The following is a 20,262-nucleotide window of genomic DNA, read 5'->3' as shown; positions in this document are numbered from 1 at the left end:
GAGAGAGAGATAACCGAGTCAGTGAGTAACTCTGTTGTTCGCAGGACTTCCACGTGTGTGCGTATGCGTGACGGAGAGGCGGTGGAGGAGGGAGCGGCCAGCTCTATGCACAGACACACACGACAGAAGCAGATACGCGCCTGATCGCTCGCACAAGTCACAGAGACAACACAACACACCGGAAACGAAAACAAGCTTATGCGAGGCAGGATCGTAGACCAGAGCGCGCGAGAGGAGGCGACAAGGCAGGGCAGGGCAAGGCAGGGGGCAGTCGCTGACAGACGCACACTTGAGCAAGGGACTCCCGACAACTTCACACGATTAGACAATGCGGCAGGGGGGGCGACAAAAAAAAAATGAAAGAACGCTGAAAAAACAAGAGGTAACCGCTAGCTCCCTCTGCGTGCACGTGTCTCCTGCTTGGTCGGTGTGCGCGCTCGCACGTGGCCTTGAAGCTTGCGAGAGTGTGTATGTGGGTGCGTCTGTGTGCGGTAGTGTTGCCGAGTTTCTCTTTACTTCGTTCGTTGCCTTCTGACCTCACGCTCCCTGCTTGCAGTGTTCGAGTACGTGCGAAATGCAGGAGTATATCGGTGTGGGGCTTTGGGGCGAGAGGGAGGTGCGTGCTTTGCTTCTGTGCTGCCTCGTAACAATCTGTGAATCGGATGAGGAAGGATAAGAAAGAGGAAGGAAGGGGCAGCTCAGTGTAGTGCAGGGATATATGCGCGTAGGGACGAGAGCGTCGTACGTGGGGGAGGGGAGTAGAGGTTCGTCGAGAGTGTGTATGGCGATTGGTTGAGGTGTCGATGAAGGAAAGTGGAAGAGTGCGTATCATAATGGTCATGTGCACGGTGGCTGTTGCGCTCATTGCTCATCTACCGCGGGTGTGTGAATGGAGAGGGTGTGGAGAGGCTCTCCAGGAATCTGCAGAGACCGCCGCTCAGCGCTGCTTCCACTCCAGATGGGCAACTGATCAACCACAGGGAGGAGAGTCGCACGTGCGCACGTGGTCCATACGTTGAGCTGGGCTGGAGTGCACATCGTTTTATACAGCCGCTCCCACGCAGGGCTGAGGTAGCGCTGCCCTGCCTCAGCCAAGAGCGCTGTGGCACGGAAGCACGCATAACTGCGCACTCCTTTGCTGTTTTTTTTTCTGCTTTCTGATATGTTCTCCTTGCTTTTAGATAGTGTTGCTTCAAAATTGTAGCTACCGTGACGCCTGCAGGCATGACGCCCGTGAGGTGAAAGGGCAAGCAGAGAGAGGGCGAGGGGTTGGTGCGTTGAGCTTGCGTTGCAGGTGTGAATGGGAGTAGAATCGACGGCGGAATGGAGAGCATGGGGGAGGGGGGGGTAAGCGCCGTGTGTGCGAGTGCGTGCACCATAGCAGTGTTTCTTGCAGCGCACAGAACACGACGAGAGCAGAGAGAGGATCCCGCTCCCTACACGCAAACACGCACACACGCTGGGACATCCACTAAAGAACCACGCGGGCGACTATGACGACCGCTGTACCCTTTTCGGTCATGCTTAAGATCCAAAGCGTCCGGCACCCTCTCGGCACCCCTCTCCTTCGTTTCACTGCTCTCTCATGTGCCAAAGTCATCCCCACCATGAAGCAAAAGAGGGCTGATCGAGGTGGCAGTGGTTGAGCACTGCACCCCGCTCTCCCTCTCCCTTCACACTCGTGCTTGCGATAGAACACTACAGTTGCCTCGCATTACGCTCGCCACATCACCCACCCACTCGTTCAGATATGCCTCTAAACACTCACTACCTCGGGCCAACATCTCTCCCTCCTCTTCACGCTCTCTGCCTCTCTGTCATCGTCCCTTTTCACCTACTCGCGCTATCTCTACCTTGAGAAACGTCACACAGGCAGAGAGAAAGAGGGGCGCGCATGCAAACACATACATCTCGACGTTGCAGTACCCAGACTACTACGCTACAGACACACAGACACAAAAAAGGGGGGCAAACGACCAAATACCACACAAGGCAGCGGAGAGTGAGAGAGTGACGGTGCAAGAGGGGGAGCGGACGCGCATAGCATCCAGAGAACCGGGATCAAGGGAGACAGGCAGAGTGCGTTGCGCTCTGCTCTCACATCGCCTCAACTATTTCCCTAGCGACTTCGTCTTTCCCCACCTGGCTTCCTTCATTGTTAGGGTGCCTCTTCAGACTCGGGTTGATTGGATGTTTCCCTTCCCTGTTCTTGGTGAGCGAAGACTTGCTCGCCAACGTGCGTGCACACACACGAGGAGGCGGCGCACATCCACATACAATACGCACACGCACACACTTGAGCCCACGCGAAAAAAAAGGAACAGTAACAAAAAATCAGACGGAAAACGTAAAGGAAGTCAAACAAAGGAAAGCCCCCGGGAGGACGCCAAAACTTTTGGTGGTAAGGGAGGGCAGGGGCTCAGAGACACACGGCAGACAGAGGGCGACGGCGCTCGCCCACTCCCTGGGGGCCATCGCACTCCGCCCCTCTCCAAGCGACAACGAGGTGTCGAGTGTGTGCCGCTGGCTCAGTGCCCTACGAGGTGCATATCCCTGGAAGAAGTTTTCTGTGTGAAGCGCCCTCTTTCGCCACCACCCCACCTCGACATACACCGCTACGCCTGTGAGTGTGTGTGTGTGTGTGTGTGTGTGTGTGTGTATGTGTGCTCTTTGGAGAGCGATGGAGTTGGTAGGTGGTCGTGGTGGAACGCCAAGTCGACGGCGCAAACGGAGCGCGACGACGTGTGTTTGTATGTGCAAGTCTGCGTGTTCCCGTCCGCCAGAGCCGCCCTGCGCCCCTGCCTCCCTCACTCGCGCCACCGCACACATTTCCTATCCGCTTAGAAGTTGATCGTCTGCGCAAAGCACGCCATGCACGCCTCCTTCACCGCCTCGGACATCGTTGGGTGAGCGTGGCAGGTGCGGCCCAAATCCTCGGAGCTTGCGCCGTACTCCATCGCCAGCGTCGGCTCCGCGATCATCTCGCCAGCAGCCGTGCACACAATCTGCACGCCAAGGATGCGGTCCGTCTTCTTGTCCGTCACCACCTTCACAAAGCCGTCCTCGGTGCCGACGGCCTTGGCGCGCGAGTTGGCGCTGAAGGGGAACTTGCCAACCTTGTAGTCGATGCCCCTCTTCTTCACCTGCTCTTCCGTCTCGCCCACCTGCGCGACCTCGGGGTTGGTGTAGATGACGCCGGGGATGACGCTGTAGTTCACGTGCCCGGGCTTGCCAGCCAGTATCTCCGCGCACGCGACGCCTTCCTCCTCGGCCTTGTGCGCTAGCATCGGGCCCTTGTTCACGACGTCGCCGATCGCGTATACGTTCGGCACGTTCGTCTCGAAGTGGTCGTTGATGCAGATAAAACCGCGCTCCATTTGGAGGTTGATGGCCTCGGCGTTCAGCCCGGTCGTGTGCGGGCGGCGGCCCACGGAGCACAGCAGCGCGTCCGCCTCGAGCGTCTGATGCTTTCCATCCTTGTCCTCCACCTCGATCGTCACGCTGCTACCGTTGTTCGTCCCGCTAACGACCTTCGTGTTGGTCATGATTTTCATCTTCTCGTGCTTCACCAGCGCATCCGTGAGCGCCTTGGACACGTCGGCGTCGGTGGTGGCGGCGCAGCGAGAGGCAAACTCCACCACGGTCACCTCAGCACCGAGGCGGGCCCACACGCTACCAAGCTCCAGCCCAATCACGCCTCCGCCAACCACGATCATCTTCTTGGGCACGTGGTCGAGGTCGAGGGCGCCGGTGGAGGACATCACAACCTTCTCGTCGAAGGGCAGGAACGGCAGCTCCGTCGGCTCGCTGCCAGTGGCCACAATCGTCTTCTTCGACTCGAGCGTCTCCTCCTTGCCGTCAAGACCCTTCACCTTGATCGTGTTGGGGTTCACGAAGCTGCCCTCGCCCTTGTAGTATGTGACCTTGTTCTTCTTGAAGAGGTACTCGACGCCGCCCGTCAGCGCCTTCACCCCCTTCCCCTTCTGCGCCTGCATCGCAGACACATCCATCGTCACGTTTTCCCCGCCGCGCAGGCCATACTGGGCAAAGTTGGCGTGGGCGTCGTGGTACAGGTGCGTCGCGTGCAGCAGCGCCTTTGACGGGATGCAGCCGACATTCAGGCAGGTGCCGCCAAGAGCACCGCGCTTCTCGATGCAGGCGGTCTTGAGGCCAAGCTGGGCGGCCTTGATGGCCGCCACGTACCCGCCAGGACCACCGCCGATCACCGTCACGTCGTAGGACGCCAGGTGCGCTATGTTCCTGCGGAACATGCTGGTGTGTGCTTGTGTGTGTGTGAAGTGGGGAAAAGTGTGGGTGTTCGACCTTGGGCCGCTCAGCGTCGTCACAAAAAGCGGGAGGGAGGAAGAGGAGGGGGCACGCGAAAGGAATAAGGCTAACGGACCGCTGAGTAAGTGCTGAGTGAGTGAAGGGGAGAGGGGAGGGGTCGCTACGAGATAGTAGAAACTGCAGAGGGGAGGAAAGGGGGGTGCGCCACGTCATGTGCCCCATACGCCGAGACAGAGACGTGCCCGAGAAGTCCAGCGGCAGCCGAAGGGGGGAGAGATGAGTAGGGAGATAAGAACGGCTACCATGAAAGACAAACTAAACAAAGTCGTGGCAACGTGCACTGCCCCCTCCCCCTCACATACACCTCACATAGAGACACGGCTGCGAGGTTGGTCGAAGGTGCGCCGACCCAGGGCACTCCCCGAGCAAGACAGGTGCTCCAGCACGACGAGTTTCAGCGAGGCGCGCGCTGCAGCAGTCGAGCCGCACGTGCCACGGGGATGGGAGGGTGGGAGAGGGGAGAGGGGCGGGTTCGCGGCTCGCGCGTTGCATCACCTTCGCAGACGACCGCTTGAGCGGCTCGGCGCGCGTCTGAGGCGGAGCTGTGAAGGCCGTGAATTAGTCGGGCGTGTCTGCTTCTCCGTGTGCTCTCTTGCAGAGTAGAGCCAGCAACGCCAAAAGACAAAGCCAAAACGCGCGCAAGGCAGCACCGTAGAAAGCACTCCCAGGGCGAGCCCACGATGTGAGAGATCCGCCGCCGCCTCGAGCACCGCATCCATCCACGGCCTTCCGTGGGTACGTCGTCTGCCCAGCGGAAACAAGTGCACACCTTGTACGCAAGGGCCTGCAACGACACGTATATCAGTGCGCGTGAGGAAGCTCTAGCCCCTGAGGTACAAAACCGAAGACCGCCTTTCATGACGACGCGCTGCTATCATGCGTAGCAGCTCCCACCGCCCATCACAACGTCGATTCGGCGCGGCACCTCACAGCAGCATGTCCACCAGCTTCCTCTGCTCCTCTGTGAGCTGCGCGGGCATGTTGTACTGCAGCCTGACGTAGAGGTCTCCCCGCTCGGAGGCGACATTCATCTTTGGCATTCCCTTTCCCGGGAGCCGAAGCACGGTGCCATAGGGTGATACGGTGTCGAGGCGCTGCACCCGGACCTGCTCCACTCCGTCTAGGTGTGTTATGTTGCGGTCAAAACCTACGAGGGCCTCCTGAAGAGTCAGTGTCAGCGACGTGTCCAAGTCTATCTGGTTGCGGCGGCGTGAGAAGACGGGGTGCGGGAGGGTGTGCACGTGTACGAGAAGATCCCCCGGCAGCCGGTCCGGCGACTCCTCCGCCTCCATCTCGAACTTCAGCACGTGGCCCTCCTCCATGCCAGGCTCCAGCTCCAGTGTAACTGTGCTGCTGCCGAACAAGACCTTGTTGCCTCGGCACACGGAACACAACCGCTCCGGCCGCCGGCCTGCTCCGCTACAGCTGGGGCACTTTTGGTGCAACTCCTGGATCATGCCAGGGGCAAACTGGATGCGCTGGCGCAGCACGCCCTCGCCACCGCACTGCCGGCACTGCACAATGGCCGCCGTCGTATCCGCACCACTGCCTTTGCAGGCGTGGCATACCTTGTGCTTGTTGACTTGGAGTGTCTCCTGCCCGCCAGTGAACAATTTGGCGAGGTCCACCTTCGCTTCCAGCTTCATGTCGGACCCTCGCAGGCCATCGTCCACCCGCATGCCGAAGAGCCGGGAGAGGGGGTTCACACCACCGCCAGGGGTGTCCTTGGAGCGGTCTATGCGTTCGAGCTGCTCCAAGCCCCGCTCCCCCCGCATGTCGTACACCTTGCGTTTCCGCTTGTCAGACAGCACCTCGTACGCACGGTTAACTTGGCTGTACTTCGCCTTGTCCTCCTCCGTCTTCGCCACGTCGGGGTGGTAAAGACGAGAGAGGCGGCGGAATTGCTGACGGATGTCCTTCTCGGTCGCTTCCTCGCGCTTATCCTCCAGCTGCAGCACCATGTAGTAGTCCACCTCCTGGGCATGGGTCACCTCTGCGGACGGCGCGTCGGCACGATGACCGCCGCCAAAGTCGAAAAATGCGCGCGAGCTCAGCGCTACGCATAGAAGCAGAAGCACAAGCACGCATGTGCGCCGCACAGTAGCGCGACGCGAGCGCGCGATCGTCATCCGCATGTCTGTCGGCAGCGGAAGTCGGTGAGTTGACGAATCGTTGCTGCTGCCGTGTGTTTGTAACTTCGAAGAAGGGAAAATGTGCCTACGCTGTACAAATTCTATGGAACAGCACAGCAGCAATGTCGCGACGCACACCACATGTGCGTTTCGCGTTGTCGTCCCGTTTTTGAAGGGGGAAGAGGAGGAGAAGGGGGGGGTACTTGGCAGCAACAACACCGCTTTCGACGCCTCTTCGACCGATTCCCTGGCGTACACGCACACAAGCAGGCAGTAGAAGATGTGAAGTCTGGGCGAGGGAAAAGGCACGGTGAGAAGGTTCGCAAGAAGCTGTTGAGCCGAGAGGATGAAAGAGAGGATATACACAACGTGAAGCAGATGACCTGGCAACAGCAGCGGTGCGGGTAGCGGTCAGGGTCGAGAAGTAATGGAAGCGTCACGAGGCGGTAAGGGAGATGTGGAGGTGAGAGAGGAGCGAAACGACTCGCACAAGAAGCGTGAGATACTACGGTGGATGCATTCACCTCTGCAGAGGTCCACAACTACACAAGCTGGTCAATGTCGACCGTGTCTGACGAAAACCTAGCAGAAACAAAGGAGAAAGGGAGCCATCAGTGCCCACCCCCCCCCCTAAAGAACGCCACAGCCACTGCGCATCAAGCCGGGAGGGGAAGGGGCGATGGAGCCAGAAAGGCAGGAAAGAGGGAGAAAGAGAGATGCAGCGGCGGCAGGCGCACGCCGAGGTGTTTGCTCGCGTGTGCACGCCTCCCTCTTCCCTCTTCCCTTCCAGCGCCATCACAAGCCCTTTGGTGCTGCGATCGTCCTCTCGTGTTACAAGCTTGCTGTGAAACGCGGTACGCGTGAAAAGGCGAGAAAGCGAGAAAGAGCGTCTGCGCATACGTGCGTGTGTGGCGGGGGCGCGGGGCACTCGCTCGCTCTCTGTCACCGAGATGGAGAAGAAAGTGGAGACAAGTCTTCACGAACATGAGCGAGGTCGTCGGAACAAACAAAAAAAAACGAAGAGCTCATCAGCGACAGCTCCCCAGCAATGCAGGGAGAAGAGAGCGCGCAGGTACTGTGGCGTCTTCCATCGTGTGAGTCTGGGAGAGGCGGGCCACAAGAGAGGAGGCGTCCGTGCAACAAACAACCAGAAAAACGCACCAACGTGTCATCAGCCTCGTCAGCGCCAACGACACGGCAGGAAAGACACATCCCAAACCCTGTTCGAGGAGCCGCAACGAGACAGACGTGGGCCGCCACCAACACACAAACACACGTGTCGCTTGCCAGAGCGCCAACCCACACACATGGTCCAATCAACGCCAAGAGAAAGCAACAACAAGGAAGAGCAAGATCGGCACGACATCAACCACCTGAAATAGGGAAGGCGAATCGACAGCACAAGCGCCTGCAGAATGTGAAAGAAATGGAGGCGGGGGCTCGTCGTGTCACAGCTACACGGTGCCCCTAGGTGGCCCTTGCCCACAAGGGTCCACGCGCAGGCCGAGCTAGGCACTACCGCTGCTGCGTAGGCATCGGCTTGTACCCTGTCTGCGCCACTGGTGTCAGCACCTGCTGGCCCAGCTGCAGGTTCACATCCACGGGACCGGTGCCGAGGCCCTGGCTCACACGCTGACCACTGCGATTCTCATTCACGTGCGCCTCGGCCTCGCGGAGGAAACGCTGCTGCTCCTCTTTTGTCACCTCACGCGTGGCGGTGCGCTTAAACATCATGCCAGACCGCTGCGACAGCATCAGACGCCGCACGTGGAAGGATAAGTTGCTCTCCCGCTCGTCCAGCTCCAGCACGCGCGAGACAAACCACTGTTGCACTGCCATGTAGGGGATGGTGGCCGCCGTCAACCCGAAGGCAGTTCGCCCGATCTTTGGGAGGTGGGTAACGAACCAACTCGGCCGTCCTCCCTCGTTCAGCGGCGCCATGACACGCACCACTCGATGCCAGCCAAACCGGCCGCTTAAGAAGTACCCAGCACCGAAGAACGCTGGCATGCCAGCAAAGGTACCCACAATGCCCTTCTCCACAAGTCGCAGCTCCTCCTCGTTGAGGTTCTCCTGGTAGTGCATCAGAAATTGCACGAGATCGTTGCGTGTGTACGGTTTCGTCTTCTGGTCAAAGTTCATGATCGCCATCCCGGACGTGACGGTGCCGATGTCGCGGATGCCACCGCCGCCACCACCCTCGTAGTTCGCCGGCGTCGTTGAGGCGGAGGAACTCATGGTGAGGCAGACCTAGAGAGAGAGAGAGGTGTGCGCGTCTGCGTGTGGGTTTCTTGGGCTGTCACGTAAGCGAAAGGCGAGTAAGGTTACCGCGGCAACAGACTAGAATGGCGATCTCGGAGAGGTACCAGATACGCCACGTTACTTTTAGTCTTCGTTTTTTTTTCTCGCGGGCGAAGATATGCGTCGGTGTCACCGCCGTGTTCACTTTACCGTGCCGCTGCAACCGCCTCGTTGTTTTCCCTCTGTAAAGGGAGAGCCAGGCTGCAATGAACAGCAACGAAGGACCAAAGAACATATATATACGAAGAAGCCCCCGGCGAGGAACGCGTGGAAGGGCCGATGAGCGAGGGAGAGGGGAAGGCGAAAAGAGACGATGGAGAACTTCGGGCGAGAGGAAAAGGGCAGTGGCAGGGCGGGGGTCCTTCCGCTGCACATGCAGCCCGTGCAACCCGTGATATGCTCACTGCATACACATGGGGACCTGTAGATGAGAGAAAGAGAAAGCCGGGCTTGAGGTACACGCCGTGCTCCTTTCGCGTCGATCCTCCTCCCCACCCACCCACCCCCCCCCCCCACTTCCTCTCACCGGCGATCTTTCACTCGAAAATAAACGCGCGCCAGGGGCACCCTCCTCGCTTCAAGTAGCGTACGCCAAAGGGGGAGGGGAGGGGGGGGGGGGGGGGTGCCGCCTTGCCAGTTGCGACTAAATATGGCGACGAGAAGTGCCGCGCCCGAGATTCTTCCACAGACAGTCGCGCACGGCAGCACGCTGATGACCATTCCAGCACATCGCGAACGGAAGTGTCGCTCACTTAGCTGTGGCTTCCTTTATTCACACTATCCCCGTCTCCGCTCAAGCCTGTGCCTGCGATCGCATGCAGGTCGGATACACGGGGATGGTGGGAAAAGGTGCGCTTGTTCGCATCAGCGAAAGTACGAATGAGCGCATCAAACTCGGCGTGTGGCACACTGAAAGAGAAACAAAACAGCGAGCATGTGTGCGTGCGTGTGTTTTGATGTGGTCGAGCCATCTCCGACACCTGAAATACAAGCGCGCATAGACTCTTATGCGTTGGAGAAAGTCACCGCCTGCCATACCTGCCTGCTACGAAGGAATAAGAGAGCACACAGACAGACACAGAGAAAGAGAGGCGACGTCGAACACGCGCGGCATCACAGAACGAACGACGAAGCAAACGAAAACACATCAGACCGTGGGGAAAAAGGGGGGGAAAGAGACGGAACACATATAGGCACGAAGGTGTGACACGTACGGAACGTACGCGCAGCACCTAAGCCTCTTCTCTGTCTGGAAAAACGTTGTGAGGTGGTCCGTTCATTGCGTAGGCGTCTCCGTGGCACACACACACACACACTTGTATATCTAAGTGTGTGTGTGTGTGTGTGTGTATGCGCACGATTGGCTTGGCTCTGCCACACCATTGTACGCCAATATCACACCTCCGCTCTTCAACAGATTTCTCCTGCGTCATATATGTGTCCGGCCTTCTCTTCCACCGCCTGCATTGAGCCGTCAACCATTCGACACGGTGTTTGCGTTCGAATGCGGCTTGTTTCCGTCTTGTCGCTGTTGCTTTTCTTCGCATGCAAGTGCGTGTGCATGCTCTCTCTCTCGCTCCGTTCTCTTCTGCATGTTTTACAGTTCTCACTTCCTCTACATGAAGGCCAAGCTCACCAGCACACACACACACACACACACACAGACGTCTGTATATATTTTGATTCACAAGAACACCAACAGCGACACGCAGAGGCGGGTATGGTTGTCATGCTTGCGCGTGCAATTGGGGGAAGAAGTACAATGTGCGTGGCGCTCACAGCCACGCAACAGGGCGTGTCTCACTTTCCGTATTTTTTTCTTGTTTCGTTTTTTTCCCTTTCGTGCATCACCTACTGCTTTCCCTGCCTCTCTCTCTCTCTCTTGCACAGCCACGCGTCACCGAAATCATGTGCGTATTCGTCTACTTCTATTCCCTTCGCCTCCTCTATCCTTGCTACTCGCTGAGAGTCACGACATCGCGCGCGTGAAGACGTATTCGCCTTCGCAGTTGCCTCTTGAAGTCGTGGCACCTGAGCAGGACAGAAAAAAGCATCTGAAACCGAAGAGGGTCAGGCACACACACACACACACACACAGAGACAGCGAGATACATGAAACACGCCTCGTCCACGGAGCTTATCTGACTCCGTGCATGCACACACCTTCGTAACGTGGCGTGTGCGGCGCAGCTTGGAAAAGATGCATGGGGGCGCGCATGTGACTACTAGCGCCTACGTGGCTTTGTGTGGTGCCCTTTCAGCGTCCGCCGGCATTGGACACATGCCGTTCTTAGGCTGAGAGAGAGAGGGTCGCTTCGCCTTGGTGGCCGCCTTGGCGGTGGCACGAGAGGAGTTCTTCGCGTGGCTACTGGAGGCCGCAGCAGAGCGGTGAGGAGCGCTGCTCTTCGCCTTGGGCGACTTCTCTCTCTTCCCTGCCGGCTTTGCAGCGACGACGAGAACCGGTGGAAGCGCCTTCGCGCTCAGACGCAGAGCCTCGGCGTACGACTTGGGGACTCCGGCGGCGGCAGCGGCATCGGCAGGCGAGACTGCATCCCCATCTATGGTGCTCACAAATGCGACGGTTGCAGCTGCTGTTGGTTCAGCAAGTGCGGCAGCAAGAAGTGCCTCGCACGATGGCAACGGTCGACGTGTAGCCGCCTCGACATCATCGCCGCTCTCGCACGCAGGACTCGAGTGCGCCACGGAGCACGACGCGCTCTCCAGCTCTGATGACGGGGCACGGGTGGTATCAGCTCGCAGAAGGTGGCGGCGCTCCTGCAGCCGCGCAGTGGCTTTGATCAGCGGGTCCGCGAAGCTGAAGCTGATCATCTCTCCGGCGACGCTCGAGTTACAGGCAGAGGAGGCGGGCCTCGGCGACGCGGACGATGTCAAGGCACGGGCAGCGGGGATGCTCGTCTGCGACAAGGAGAGGGCGCAGCTATTCTCTGCGCACAGCACAAAGCCTGCCGGGCTGTATGGGTCATGGCGATGGCGGCGCGACTGTGGCAGAGGGCATGGCGACAGCTGCGCCCCCGCTGGCAATGGGCATATCGGCCAGCAGCCCTCGAGACCGCTGCCGGGAACGCTTTCAGGAGGCATGGCCACCATCAGCGGACGCGGCGGGTAAAGCTCAGCGAGCGGCAAAGCGTCAGCTGTCCTCGGCGAAACGTCAATAGCACGCGGGGCCTGCGGCATCTCAGCCCCGAGCGCCCTCGGTGGACGCTCCGCAGGCATGCAGCACCCCTCCTTGCGGAAGAAGGTCGAGGGAGACTCGTCCACGGGCATGGGCGGGGCTGCCATCAAGCCCCTCCTCCACGCCCCTGCCGCACCGTGCCGTTTCCCCCACGAGGAGCCCACGCACAGGTCCGGTGTGGCGTGCGTACAGCCGGTGTTCGAGTCCGTCAGTATCTCCTTTGCTAGGGTCTCGCTGATGTCCGCGGGGCAAGCGTCGGCATGCTTGCATACAGTCGGCTGGTGGCGGGGGCAGGCATAGTTTGCCGGCCGATGCGGGGCGGGAACGGGAGCGACACCGCTGGTCGAGCTCAGTACGCTCTTTGGCATGAACGGCGCGGCTGTCACGCTGAAGTGCAACCTGTTCGTGGTGTTTGCAGTGGCTGTGGCGGAGGAGAGCGTGGCGGGCGCCGGCAAGGCCGAGCTCATCGTGGGCACAGAGGCTGCCTCTTTCGCGCTGCTGCTCGCTGTCACCCCATGGAACTTGGCAGCGGCGTCCGTGAGGAGGATGTCGATGGTGGGTGGTGGCTTCGGCACCGGCACGCAGGCACGCAGCGTAGAAATGTGGATCTTCTCTTGGTTGTCGGCGGCACAGTCACGGTTATCTGAACCGAGCAGCTCTTCGCCCACGACGCGCGGGCACTGTAGCGTTCTGCGTGGCGCGGAAACGCCGATGCCGGCCGGCTCCTCGGTCACCGCGACAGGGAATGCAGGAGCGATCGACAAGGCCCTGCCGGGAGCGTTGGCGTCATGTGGGCAGGACACACTCACATCTTCGTGAGGCGGGTTCTCCTCCGGTGCCGCGTGCGCGCTGTCGGCAGGGAGTGGTGAGGCGAGAGCGAAACATGGCGCGCACGGGGCACTGCTGGGCAGTTCTGCGTGCCGCGTCTTCTGCGGCGGTGAAGTTGCCCGCAGTCGGGAAAGGGTCAGCGAGCGAGGAGAGTCCTCGCACTCAGGCGTGTGCTGCCGGCACTTCAGCGTCCGCACGTTTCGAGCGTGGTCCTCAGCGTGACTGCAAAGGCCAACGCGCAGCCCGGCCGCCTCGGCCTCGTCCACTGAGAGCATGCAGACGCTGGAGGTCGGAGCAAGGAGGCCGTCGCGCAGCATCAGCTTATTGGAGGCGCGAACCGCGCTCAGCATCGTGCGGATGCGCTCGCTGCAAGTGCGTCCGGTGAAGAAGGGCTGAAGGCAAGAGAGGCTAGCGAGGGCAGACACGCGCACTGTCATCGACGCGTCCATCAGGGGTAGAACCTCCTCGGCGATCATGTGGTCCTTCGTGTCGGCCGAGCCCGTGACAAACACTGGGTCCATGCAGGTCTCCAGCGTTTTCTGAACAGACGACCAGCGCGGCACGGTCGCCGATGGAGAAATGGGGGTGGCGGCCGCGGTGGTGATCTCGAAAGAGTCGCTCTCCGGCGTGCTCAGGCTGCGCGAGTCCTCTGCGCTGGTGATGTGGGTGATGGCCGCATCCGTATTTCCTTGCGTTTGCGTCCCGACGCTCTCCACTAGGTCAGACGCGCTGTTCTTCGCGTAGGGGACTAGAAACGTGTACTTGTCCTCCGCCACAGCGGGCGCCACCGCTGCGAGGTCGGTCATGGTGCACCTTGACGCTGAGCGCTAACGTCGATCAAAACAGACGAGCAGAGGTGAAAGAGAGTGAGAGACGGGCACACCACGAGGGAGGAAGAAGGCCGGAGCAAAATACAGTGGAGCCAAGCACGCAACGAGACGAGAAGCGAGCACCGAATAAGAAGAGAGGGGGTGCGGCGGCGGCGCGACGAGCACCTGGCGGGCAGCCGATCTGTGGATCGGAAGAAAAGAGGGGGTAGCCACAGAGAGGGAACAGACGCACGCACGCAGAAACGCAAACAAAACAGCACAAGACCTTCAGAGAGAGTGGATGCGACGCCAGGGCACGTCGCACACGTGCTACTTGCACGGATCGCAATCTAGGATCTGGATCGGGGTGCGAATGTCCGTGTACGTGCGCGAGAGGGAGGAGCGAAACAAGCACCATAGGAATCGAGGAGGGGTGAGGGATCCAGCCTACGCGAGCACACGTCACACCAAAACACAGAAGTAACGTACAAAACAGCGAAAACAAAAGCACAGGAAACTCAGGATCGGTACCGGAGAGAGGGAGAACGGGGAGTTGACACAAAAAAAGAGCTGTCGGAGGGGGGGGCTTGGCCGCAAAGCAACACGAGACGAAGAAAAGTGCCTCGAGATTCAACGCACTCCGCACAGGCACACGCACGTGAAAGGAAGACGAAACAAAACAACAGAGAGAAAGAGATCTGATGAAACCCAAAAAAGAGCGTGTGTTTGTGTCCTGTCTATATATATATATGTGTGTATATATATGTATATGTTATTAGTATGTTTTTTTTTTTGAGGGCGGTGGGGGGGGGGGGGGGGGCAATACTGGGATTGCGTGTGCTGTGTGTGTAGAGGTAACAGTGATAAGAAGGGCAAGACGGGAGAGGAGAGGACAAACAGCAAGCAGCACGACAGACAACACCAACGATTTGAAGGCAAAAAAAAAAGACACACACACTGACAAGAAGGGAGAAGGCGATAGACGGGGCAAAGAAACGAAGTTACACAGACGCCGAACAGGTGAGCACGCGAACAACGTGCGTGATACAGAAAACGGAGGGAAAAGAGAAAGAGAGAGAGCTTCAGCACGCACTAGAAATACAATGATACGCGGTACGCCCTCCTGAGAAGCGAAAAAAAAAAAGAAGAAACGACAGAGACACGCAAGGCACTCGCAGCTGAGTGCTAGAGCACAAGTGGTGGTTGGAGGGTACCTATGCGTAGGATCGACGTGCCTGTGTCACGGGACGCCTGCCTTTCTCAGACACGCCTCGGTGATCGCTGCCGTCTGCTGTGCTTGAGCTGGAGTGTCTCTCCTTTTTCTTCCCGGGGCTACATACACTTGAGGAATAAGAACAGTAAAAGAAGACAACAGTGTGCCGACGGCCCAACAGAAGTCCAAGGAGGAAAAAAAGGGGGCGAGAAGAGGGGCGAGGGAGGCGAGCGACGCAAACAGCAAACTGCGCGATGCTGAGTGACACGCTTTCGTTTCCGTCGCTTCGTGCGTTCTTTGAATTTCGATACGAGTGTGATACTGTCTGGGCTGCAACAGGGCGAAGAGGAAACGCCAGAAACCGTAGACGAAAGCGGAGGAAGAACGGCGTCCTAAATTGTGAGAGCAAAGAAAGGTCAAGGGGAGAAGGTAGCGATAGTGAATGCGGTTTGACGATGCGCCCACACACACACACACGCACAGAGAGAAAAGGAAACTACCTCTACTTGGCTCCACCTGTCGCTGTTTGGGGTCCTCGGTCTTTTGTTCTCTCCCTTTCCTTTCCCCTACTCCTCTGCGTGCGATCAAAGGCAACAAAACAAATGTGAGAGGAAGAGAAGCGGCCCGTACGACGCCCTTGAGAGAGATGGAACAGCGGCGATTCGCTTGTGCTACGTTTTTATTTTCGCGTTTTGCGTGCGTGTTTTTGTGCGTATGTGTGAGGTGGGGGTGGGGGGCACCTTGCTTTACTTCCTTCCTGTCAAACGAGCAACCCCACGGGCGATTATGAGCGAGGAAGGTGCACAGAAAAGGATGAAGAAACACGCGCACGCACACACAACGGTCGGCACGTCGTCTTCGTTTCCTTTTTTCTTTCCAGGAAAACAGCAGCGGGAACAAGACCGACGTAGAAGAGCGACAAGTCCTCGGTTGCGTAGAACAAGACCCACGAAAGCAGTAAAAAACAATGAGTTGAAGAGAGGAGAGCGCGCGGGGTGTGCGAGCAGGTGTCAAGGAGGCAACCAACAACTCGTAGCAGCAGGGCTCTTCTTTGCCGCGCGTGCTGCCGCGTGACACCGCCTCCTTCAATTCGACTTTCTTTCGTCGTAGAAGACTTCGCAGCGCCCTCCGATAATCTTCTTTGTTTACTGTTCTCGCCCAGGGAAAGGGTGTGGGCGGCAGCTGTGCGAAAGGGAGGGAAGTAGCGAAGGCCGATAGGCCGAAAGGTCACAGAGGAGTCGCCAAAACAACGAAAAAGTGTGTGAACAAGCCCTTGTCGCCGCGTCACTGGCTGTTGCCACTTCTGCGGTACTCGCGGTGGTAATGTCGACAACTGCAACGGTGACTTTCCTCCTACCCCCCCCGTTAGCGACAAGTATATATAGAGAGAGAGGAAGAAGGGCGCACACACTCACGAAACGAACAAAAAAAAAACAGACGAGACGCGAAAAACAAAGAGGAGTAGTACTAGATATATATCTATATATAGATAGATATAGCTATACGTACAAACCGCAGTGACGATGGCGCAAACAATGATGACGATGATGGCGCTGCTGCAGTTGCGGGCTTCGCTCCCCCACCCCCAATATGGGTGTCGTCTTGTTTTGTTGTTGTTTTGCGCCTCTGCTCAAGTGCCGCTCTTTCGCGTTGCCTCCTCACAGAAAGAGAGAACAAAAAGGGAAAGAAAAATATATATATATTGATAGCAGCTCAAATGGACGAGCACGACACGGGGGCAGAGAAAGAGGTGATGGGGGGGAGAAGGGCAGGAGGTAGGCAGGAGGGCAAACTCGAAATACAGATGAGCAAACGAAAAGGAGGTGATAAAACGGCCAACGAAAGCGGCACAGCGGCACGCCCATGACGAACACACACACACACACACACGCACACACAGAGAGCGTGCACCAGGCGCAAGTCAACGCAATGAAGAATAGACACAATAAATTATCCAACAACGGAAGGGCACGCAAAATGTGTGGGCCCTCGAGGTACAGACGATGCACAAGCGAAAACACAAAGAGAAGCCAAAGGCAGGTGAGCAATAAACGAGCAAACAAGCAACGGAAAAAAAAAGAACAGAGAGTTGTGAGAGACAGCGACCACTGCAGCGGGGGGAGGCTATACATACACGCATACACGCATACACACACACACACACCTACATGCATGCACACAAAAGAAGAGCAAGAACGCACAAGCCAGAGATACGGGACAGCAGAAATCACAGGCACACACACGCACACACAGACACGCACCGAGAGAGACGCAGAGGAAGAAAGGTGTACGTCACCTCTTGCTCGCTCGTGATGCAAACGAATATGTGCCGATCGCCTCGTACCAGATCCGCGTCTGCCTTTTCGGGGAGGGGGCAGTGGGCCGCCTCGTTGAATTCCCCTTTTTTTTCCTGCTCTCTTCCCGTCGTTATGCAAATCGTTGCGTGCACCTTTCCGCTTCGCTTCTCTTCTTGCTTCTTGTTTGGTTTGATGGGGATGCGTGTGGCGTGGGGCCGCGATCGCTTGCCCGGGGTGTGCGTCTCTCCTTAACCGCAAAGACACGTCCTCGGCGCTCTGGGCCTTCACTTTTCGTCGTCTTGGCGGGGAACGAAAGATAAATATGTGCGTGCGAGGATGTTTGTGAGTGTGTGAGTCAGCAGTCCAGAGACCTCTGCAGAGAAAAATCGATATATTGCGTATACGAAGACACTCGCCTGCGCGCACGGCCGCTAATACTGACAAGCCTGCAAATGCCGGATGAGGAGAGAGACCACCAAGGCAAAGGCGAACAACACGAAAGTGGCAGAAGAAGGAGGCAGATGCACACTCTCGCGCACACTGCAGAGAGGAGGTGATGAGGGGAGAGATGGGAGGAGAGGATGATGTTCTTCGGTGATTGCACTACAAAAACATACGCCTTCAATTTGTAAGCTCACACTCATAGCACCTCCCTACAAGCTGTGCAGCGAGCCCTTCCCTTTCCTTTGCGGGTGCGAGAGACAGAGAGGGGGGAGGGGGCAGAGATGGAAGAAGCGAGAGTCGCACCGAGGGCTGCACCGCCAGGTGTACAGTGCGTCCTACTCAGGAGCAACGCGATACACATATATATATGGTGTGCTGGTATACGGGCGACAGAGCGAAGCCGCATGTCCTTCCAGTCTCCAGCACCGCCAGGTGGAGGCATGCAGACGGTCGCACGGGCGGGGCTGACTCTCAAGACACGGGCGGTCGAGGCACAACGGCAGACAAGAGACCACAAGGTCTCGGGGCCCTCCCCGTCCACGGCAATCGATGCTGGAAGTAGCACCGGCAGGCAGCGCAACGCCACCGCCTCCACCGGGACGAGAGAGAGAGAGAGAGCAAAACCCGATCGCCCTCCCCGCCGGATCTCGGCGCACCGTAGCGTCCCGAGAAGAGCGCACAACAACGCATGAGATGAGCAGACAGACGCAACACAAGAAAGGGGTCCCTCGCCGCAGGGACGGGCGCGCACTCACTTGCCGGCCTCGGAAGGAGGCACAGGGAGCGGGCGCGGAGGAGAGCACGCGAGGGTTCGTCGTCGGCATCATCATGGCCGAGGCAGGCCTTCATAGTGTACCGGCCCTGCCCGGATCACTTCCGCATGCATGCCACTTAGGAGGAGCGGCTGCTTGCCGTTGCAGTTTCTTCCGTCACCTTTTTTCGTGTGGCGCAATGCCCGTTTTCCCGTCCTTCTGTCATGGGGCTCCGCTAGAGTTATGCGTGCGGCCGACACAACGAATGAGAAGCCCAAGGGAGGTGTTGATGGATCAGATCCTTGCGTCCGGCTCTGCGCGGTCTGCTGTTCGTCGCCCGGTACGTTTTGTGTTGATTTTTTCGTTCTCTCGTCGCTTGCTCACCCACAGACGTGCATCGAGATGAGGTGGAGGGCATAGAAGCACGGAAACAGTGCGCAGGATACGGCTCGCACAAGCACACGGGCCTGGCAAAGAGGAGATGCTATATGTAAAGAAGAAGAGGCGAGAGACCTACACGAAGAAGGCAAACAGAGTTGTAAGAAGCACAACAACGCGCACTTTCCGTATTGAGTAGCCTCCAATGTACTCTCGATCGTTGGGAGGAGTGCGCAACACACATAACACGACAAAGCAAGTCGCTGCGTAAAAACGGTGGTGGTATCAAGAGCGTAAGAGAGAGAGAGAGAAAGCAGTCGCAGGAGCTTGTTTCAAGGATACAAGCAAGAGGCCACGAGCGCTAGAATGGGAAGGAGGGAGGGGAGGAGCGGATATAATGTAATTGGGCGAAGGACAGAGAGTTGGCCTCGAGAGACAAGAGGGGGAATGAACTTCTAACCGCAAATTCCAGTGTACAAGGAAGAGACGAGCAAGACTTGAAAAAAATAGTAATAATACGGGCCCAGCGAGGCTTGGATTAGAAGAGGGCACCCTGTGGGGAATGTGAGTGTTCGAGGCACGTCTCACGCATGACGCCTTCGTGCGTGTGCGCGTGTGTATACGAAGTGAGCAAACAGCGAGAGGAGAGGGGTGAAGGGCGTTGAAAAGACTTTGGCGGAAGAAACACACGCACACACACACACACAAACACACAACAGCAGATGCGTCACCGCTTAAGCTTCCATGTGGTAATCCAGCGGCAACGAGGCAGATACACCAGACGCATCAGAGGACGCTGCATCACTGCACAACGCGCACGCGCACAGAAGCATGGCTGCCATAGCCAGAGGGAGGTGGGGGTGCCGACATGCGCAAGAGCAGCGATTTGGGCCGCTCCTTCTCCACGGGATCTATGCAGAGTGCGGCAGAGGGAGTGGAGCAGAAGAGAGATCTGTGAGAGTGCCGCGCATGTCTCACGTTTGTGCACAATGTTCCTTGCTTTCACAGCTCCATTTTTGTGTCGGAGTGCCTACCCGCGCACGTGCGCGCCTCTGCGCCTTGTTTCCCTTTATCCGCGTTCGATTTCAGTGGCGCGCGCTTGCGAAGACCTGCGCGCCGATCAGTCACCTGAAGAGGCACTTGCACACACATGCACGTGGGTAGAGGTGGATGTGGGATGCATGGACGCACACGGTATTCGTTTTTGTTTGCTGTTGCTTTAAAGGTGGGTGGCTGCACTTGCCTTTTCGCTCCTTCACTCTCTGTTTGCCCATTACTTAACGCACACGCACCAACGGAGACCACCCGCACGACCAAAGAAGGGAAAGAGGAGGGGCGGTTCAAGCGCACTACATGCTGCTGCATCGACGATTTGCGATAGCATCGAAACGAAAAGAGAGCACACACACACACACGCGCGCGCGCGCGCGAGCACGAGCGCCAGGTTGTAGTTCCTCTTTCACGTCCCTCCCCAGCCGCCGTTCTCGAGATCGTCACACGAGGCAGGAAAGAACGAAAAATAAACGTCCTCGTAGGTGAAGACACACGCACACACACGCACACACATC

General features: G+C 58.0%; 4 protein-coding genes across 4 annotated transcripts; all 4 read right to left on the bottom strand.

Annotated features, from left to right (window-relative positions):
* Nucleotides 1-2,840: 2,840 nt before the first annotated feature.
* Nucleotides 2,841-4,271, bottom strand: GCVL-2 (putative dihydrolipoamide dehydrogenase; the record flags this gene model as incomplete). Its single annotated transcript, XM_001685605.1, has 1 exon — nucleotides 2,841-4,271. One exon carries the CDS (start codon nucleotides 4,269-4,271, stop codon nucleotides 2,841-2,843), a length of 1,431 nt encoding a protein of 476 aa, XP_001685657.1.
* Nucleotides 4,272-5,273: 1,002 nt separating this feature from the next.
* On the bottom strand, nucleotides 5,274-6,476 carry LMJF_32_3300 (putative chaperone protein DNAj; the record flags this gene model as incomplete). Its single annotated transcript, XM_001685604.1, has 1 exon — nucleotides 5,274-6,476. The coding sequence occupies one exon, from the start codon at nucleotides 6,474-6,476 to the stop codon at nucleotides 5,274-5,276; it is 1,203 nt and encodes a 400-aa protein (XP_001685656.1).
* Nucleotides 6,477-7,994: 1,518 nt separating this feature from the next.
* On the bottom strand, nucleotides 7,995-8,717 carry LMJF_32_3290 (conserved hypothetical protein; the record flags this gene model as incomplete). Its single annotated transcript, XM_001685603.1, has 1 exon — nucleotides 7,995-8,717. One exon carries the CDS (start codon nucleotides 8,715-8,717, stop codon nucleotides 7,995-7,997), a length of 723 nt encoding a protein of 240 aa, XP_001685655.1.
* Nucleotides 8,718-11,012: 2,295 nt separating this feature from the next.
* On the bottom strand, nucleotides 11,013-13,607 carry LMJF_32_3280 (conserved hypothetical protein; the record flags this gene model as incomplete). Its single annotated transcript, XM_001685602.1, has 1 exon — nucleotides 11,013-13,607. One exon carries the CDS (start codon nucleotides 13,605-13,607, stop codon nucleotides 11,013-11,015), a length of 2,595 nt encoding a protein of 864 aa, XP_001685654.1.
* Between the last annotated feature and the right edge of the window lie 6,655 nt (nucleotides 13,608-20,262).

Source organism: Leishmania major, chromosome 32 (genome assembly GCF_000002725.2).
Source record: "Leishmania major strain Friedlin complete genome, chromosome 32".
In the NCBI taxonomy this organism is placed as follows: Eukaryota; Euglenozoa; class Kinetoplastea; order Trypanosomatida; family Trypanosomatidae; genus Leishmania; species Leishmania major.
Note: the sequence above shows the minus strand (reverse complement) of the source record. Positions and strands in the feature narration are given on the sequence as shown.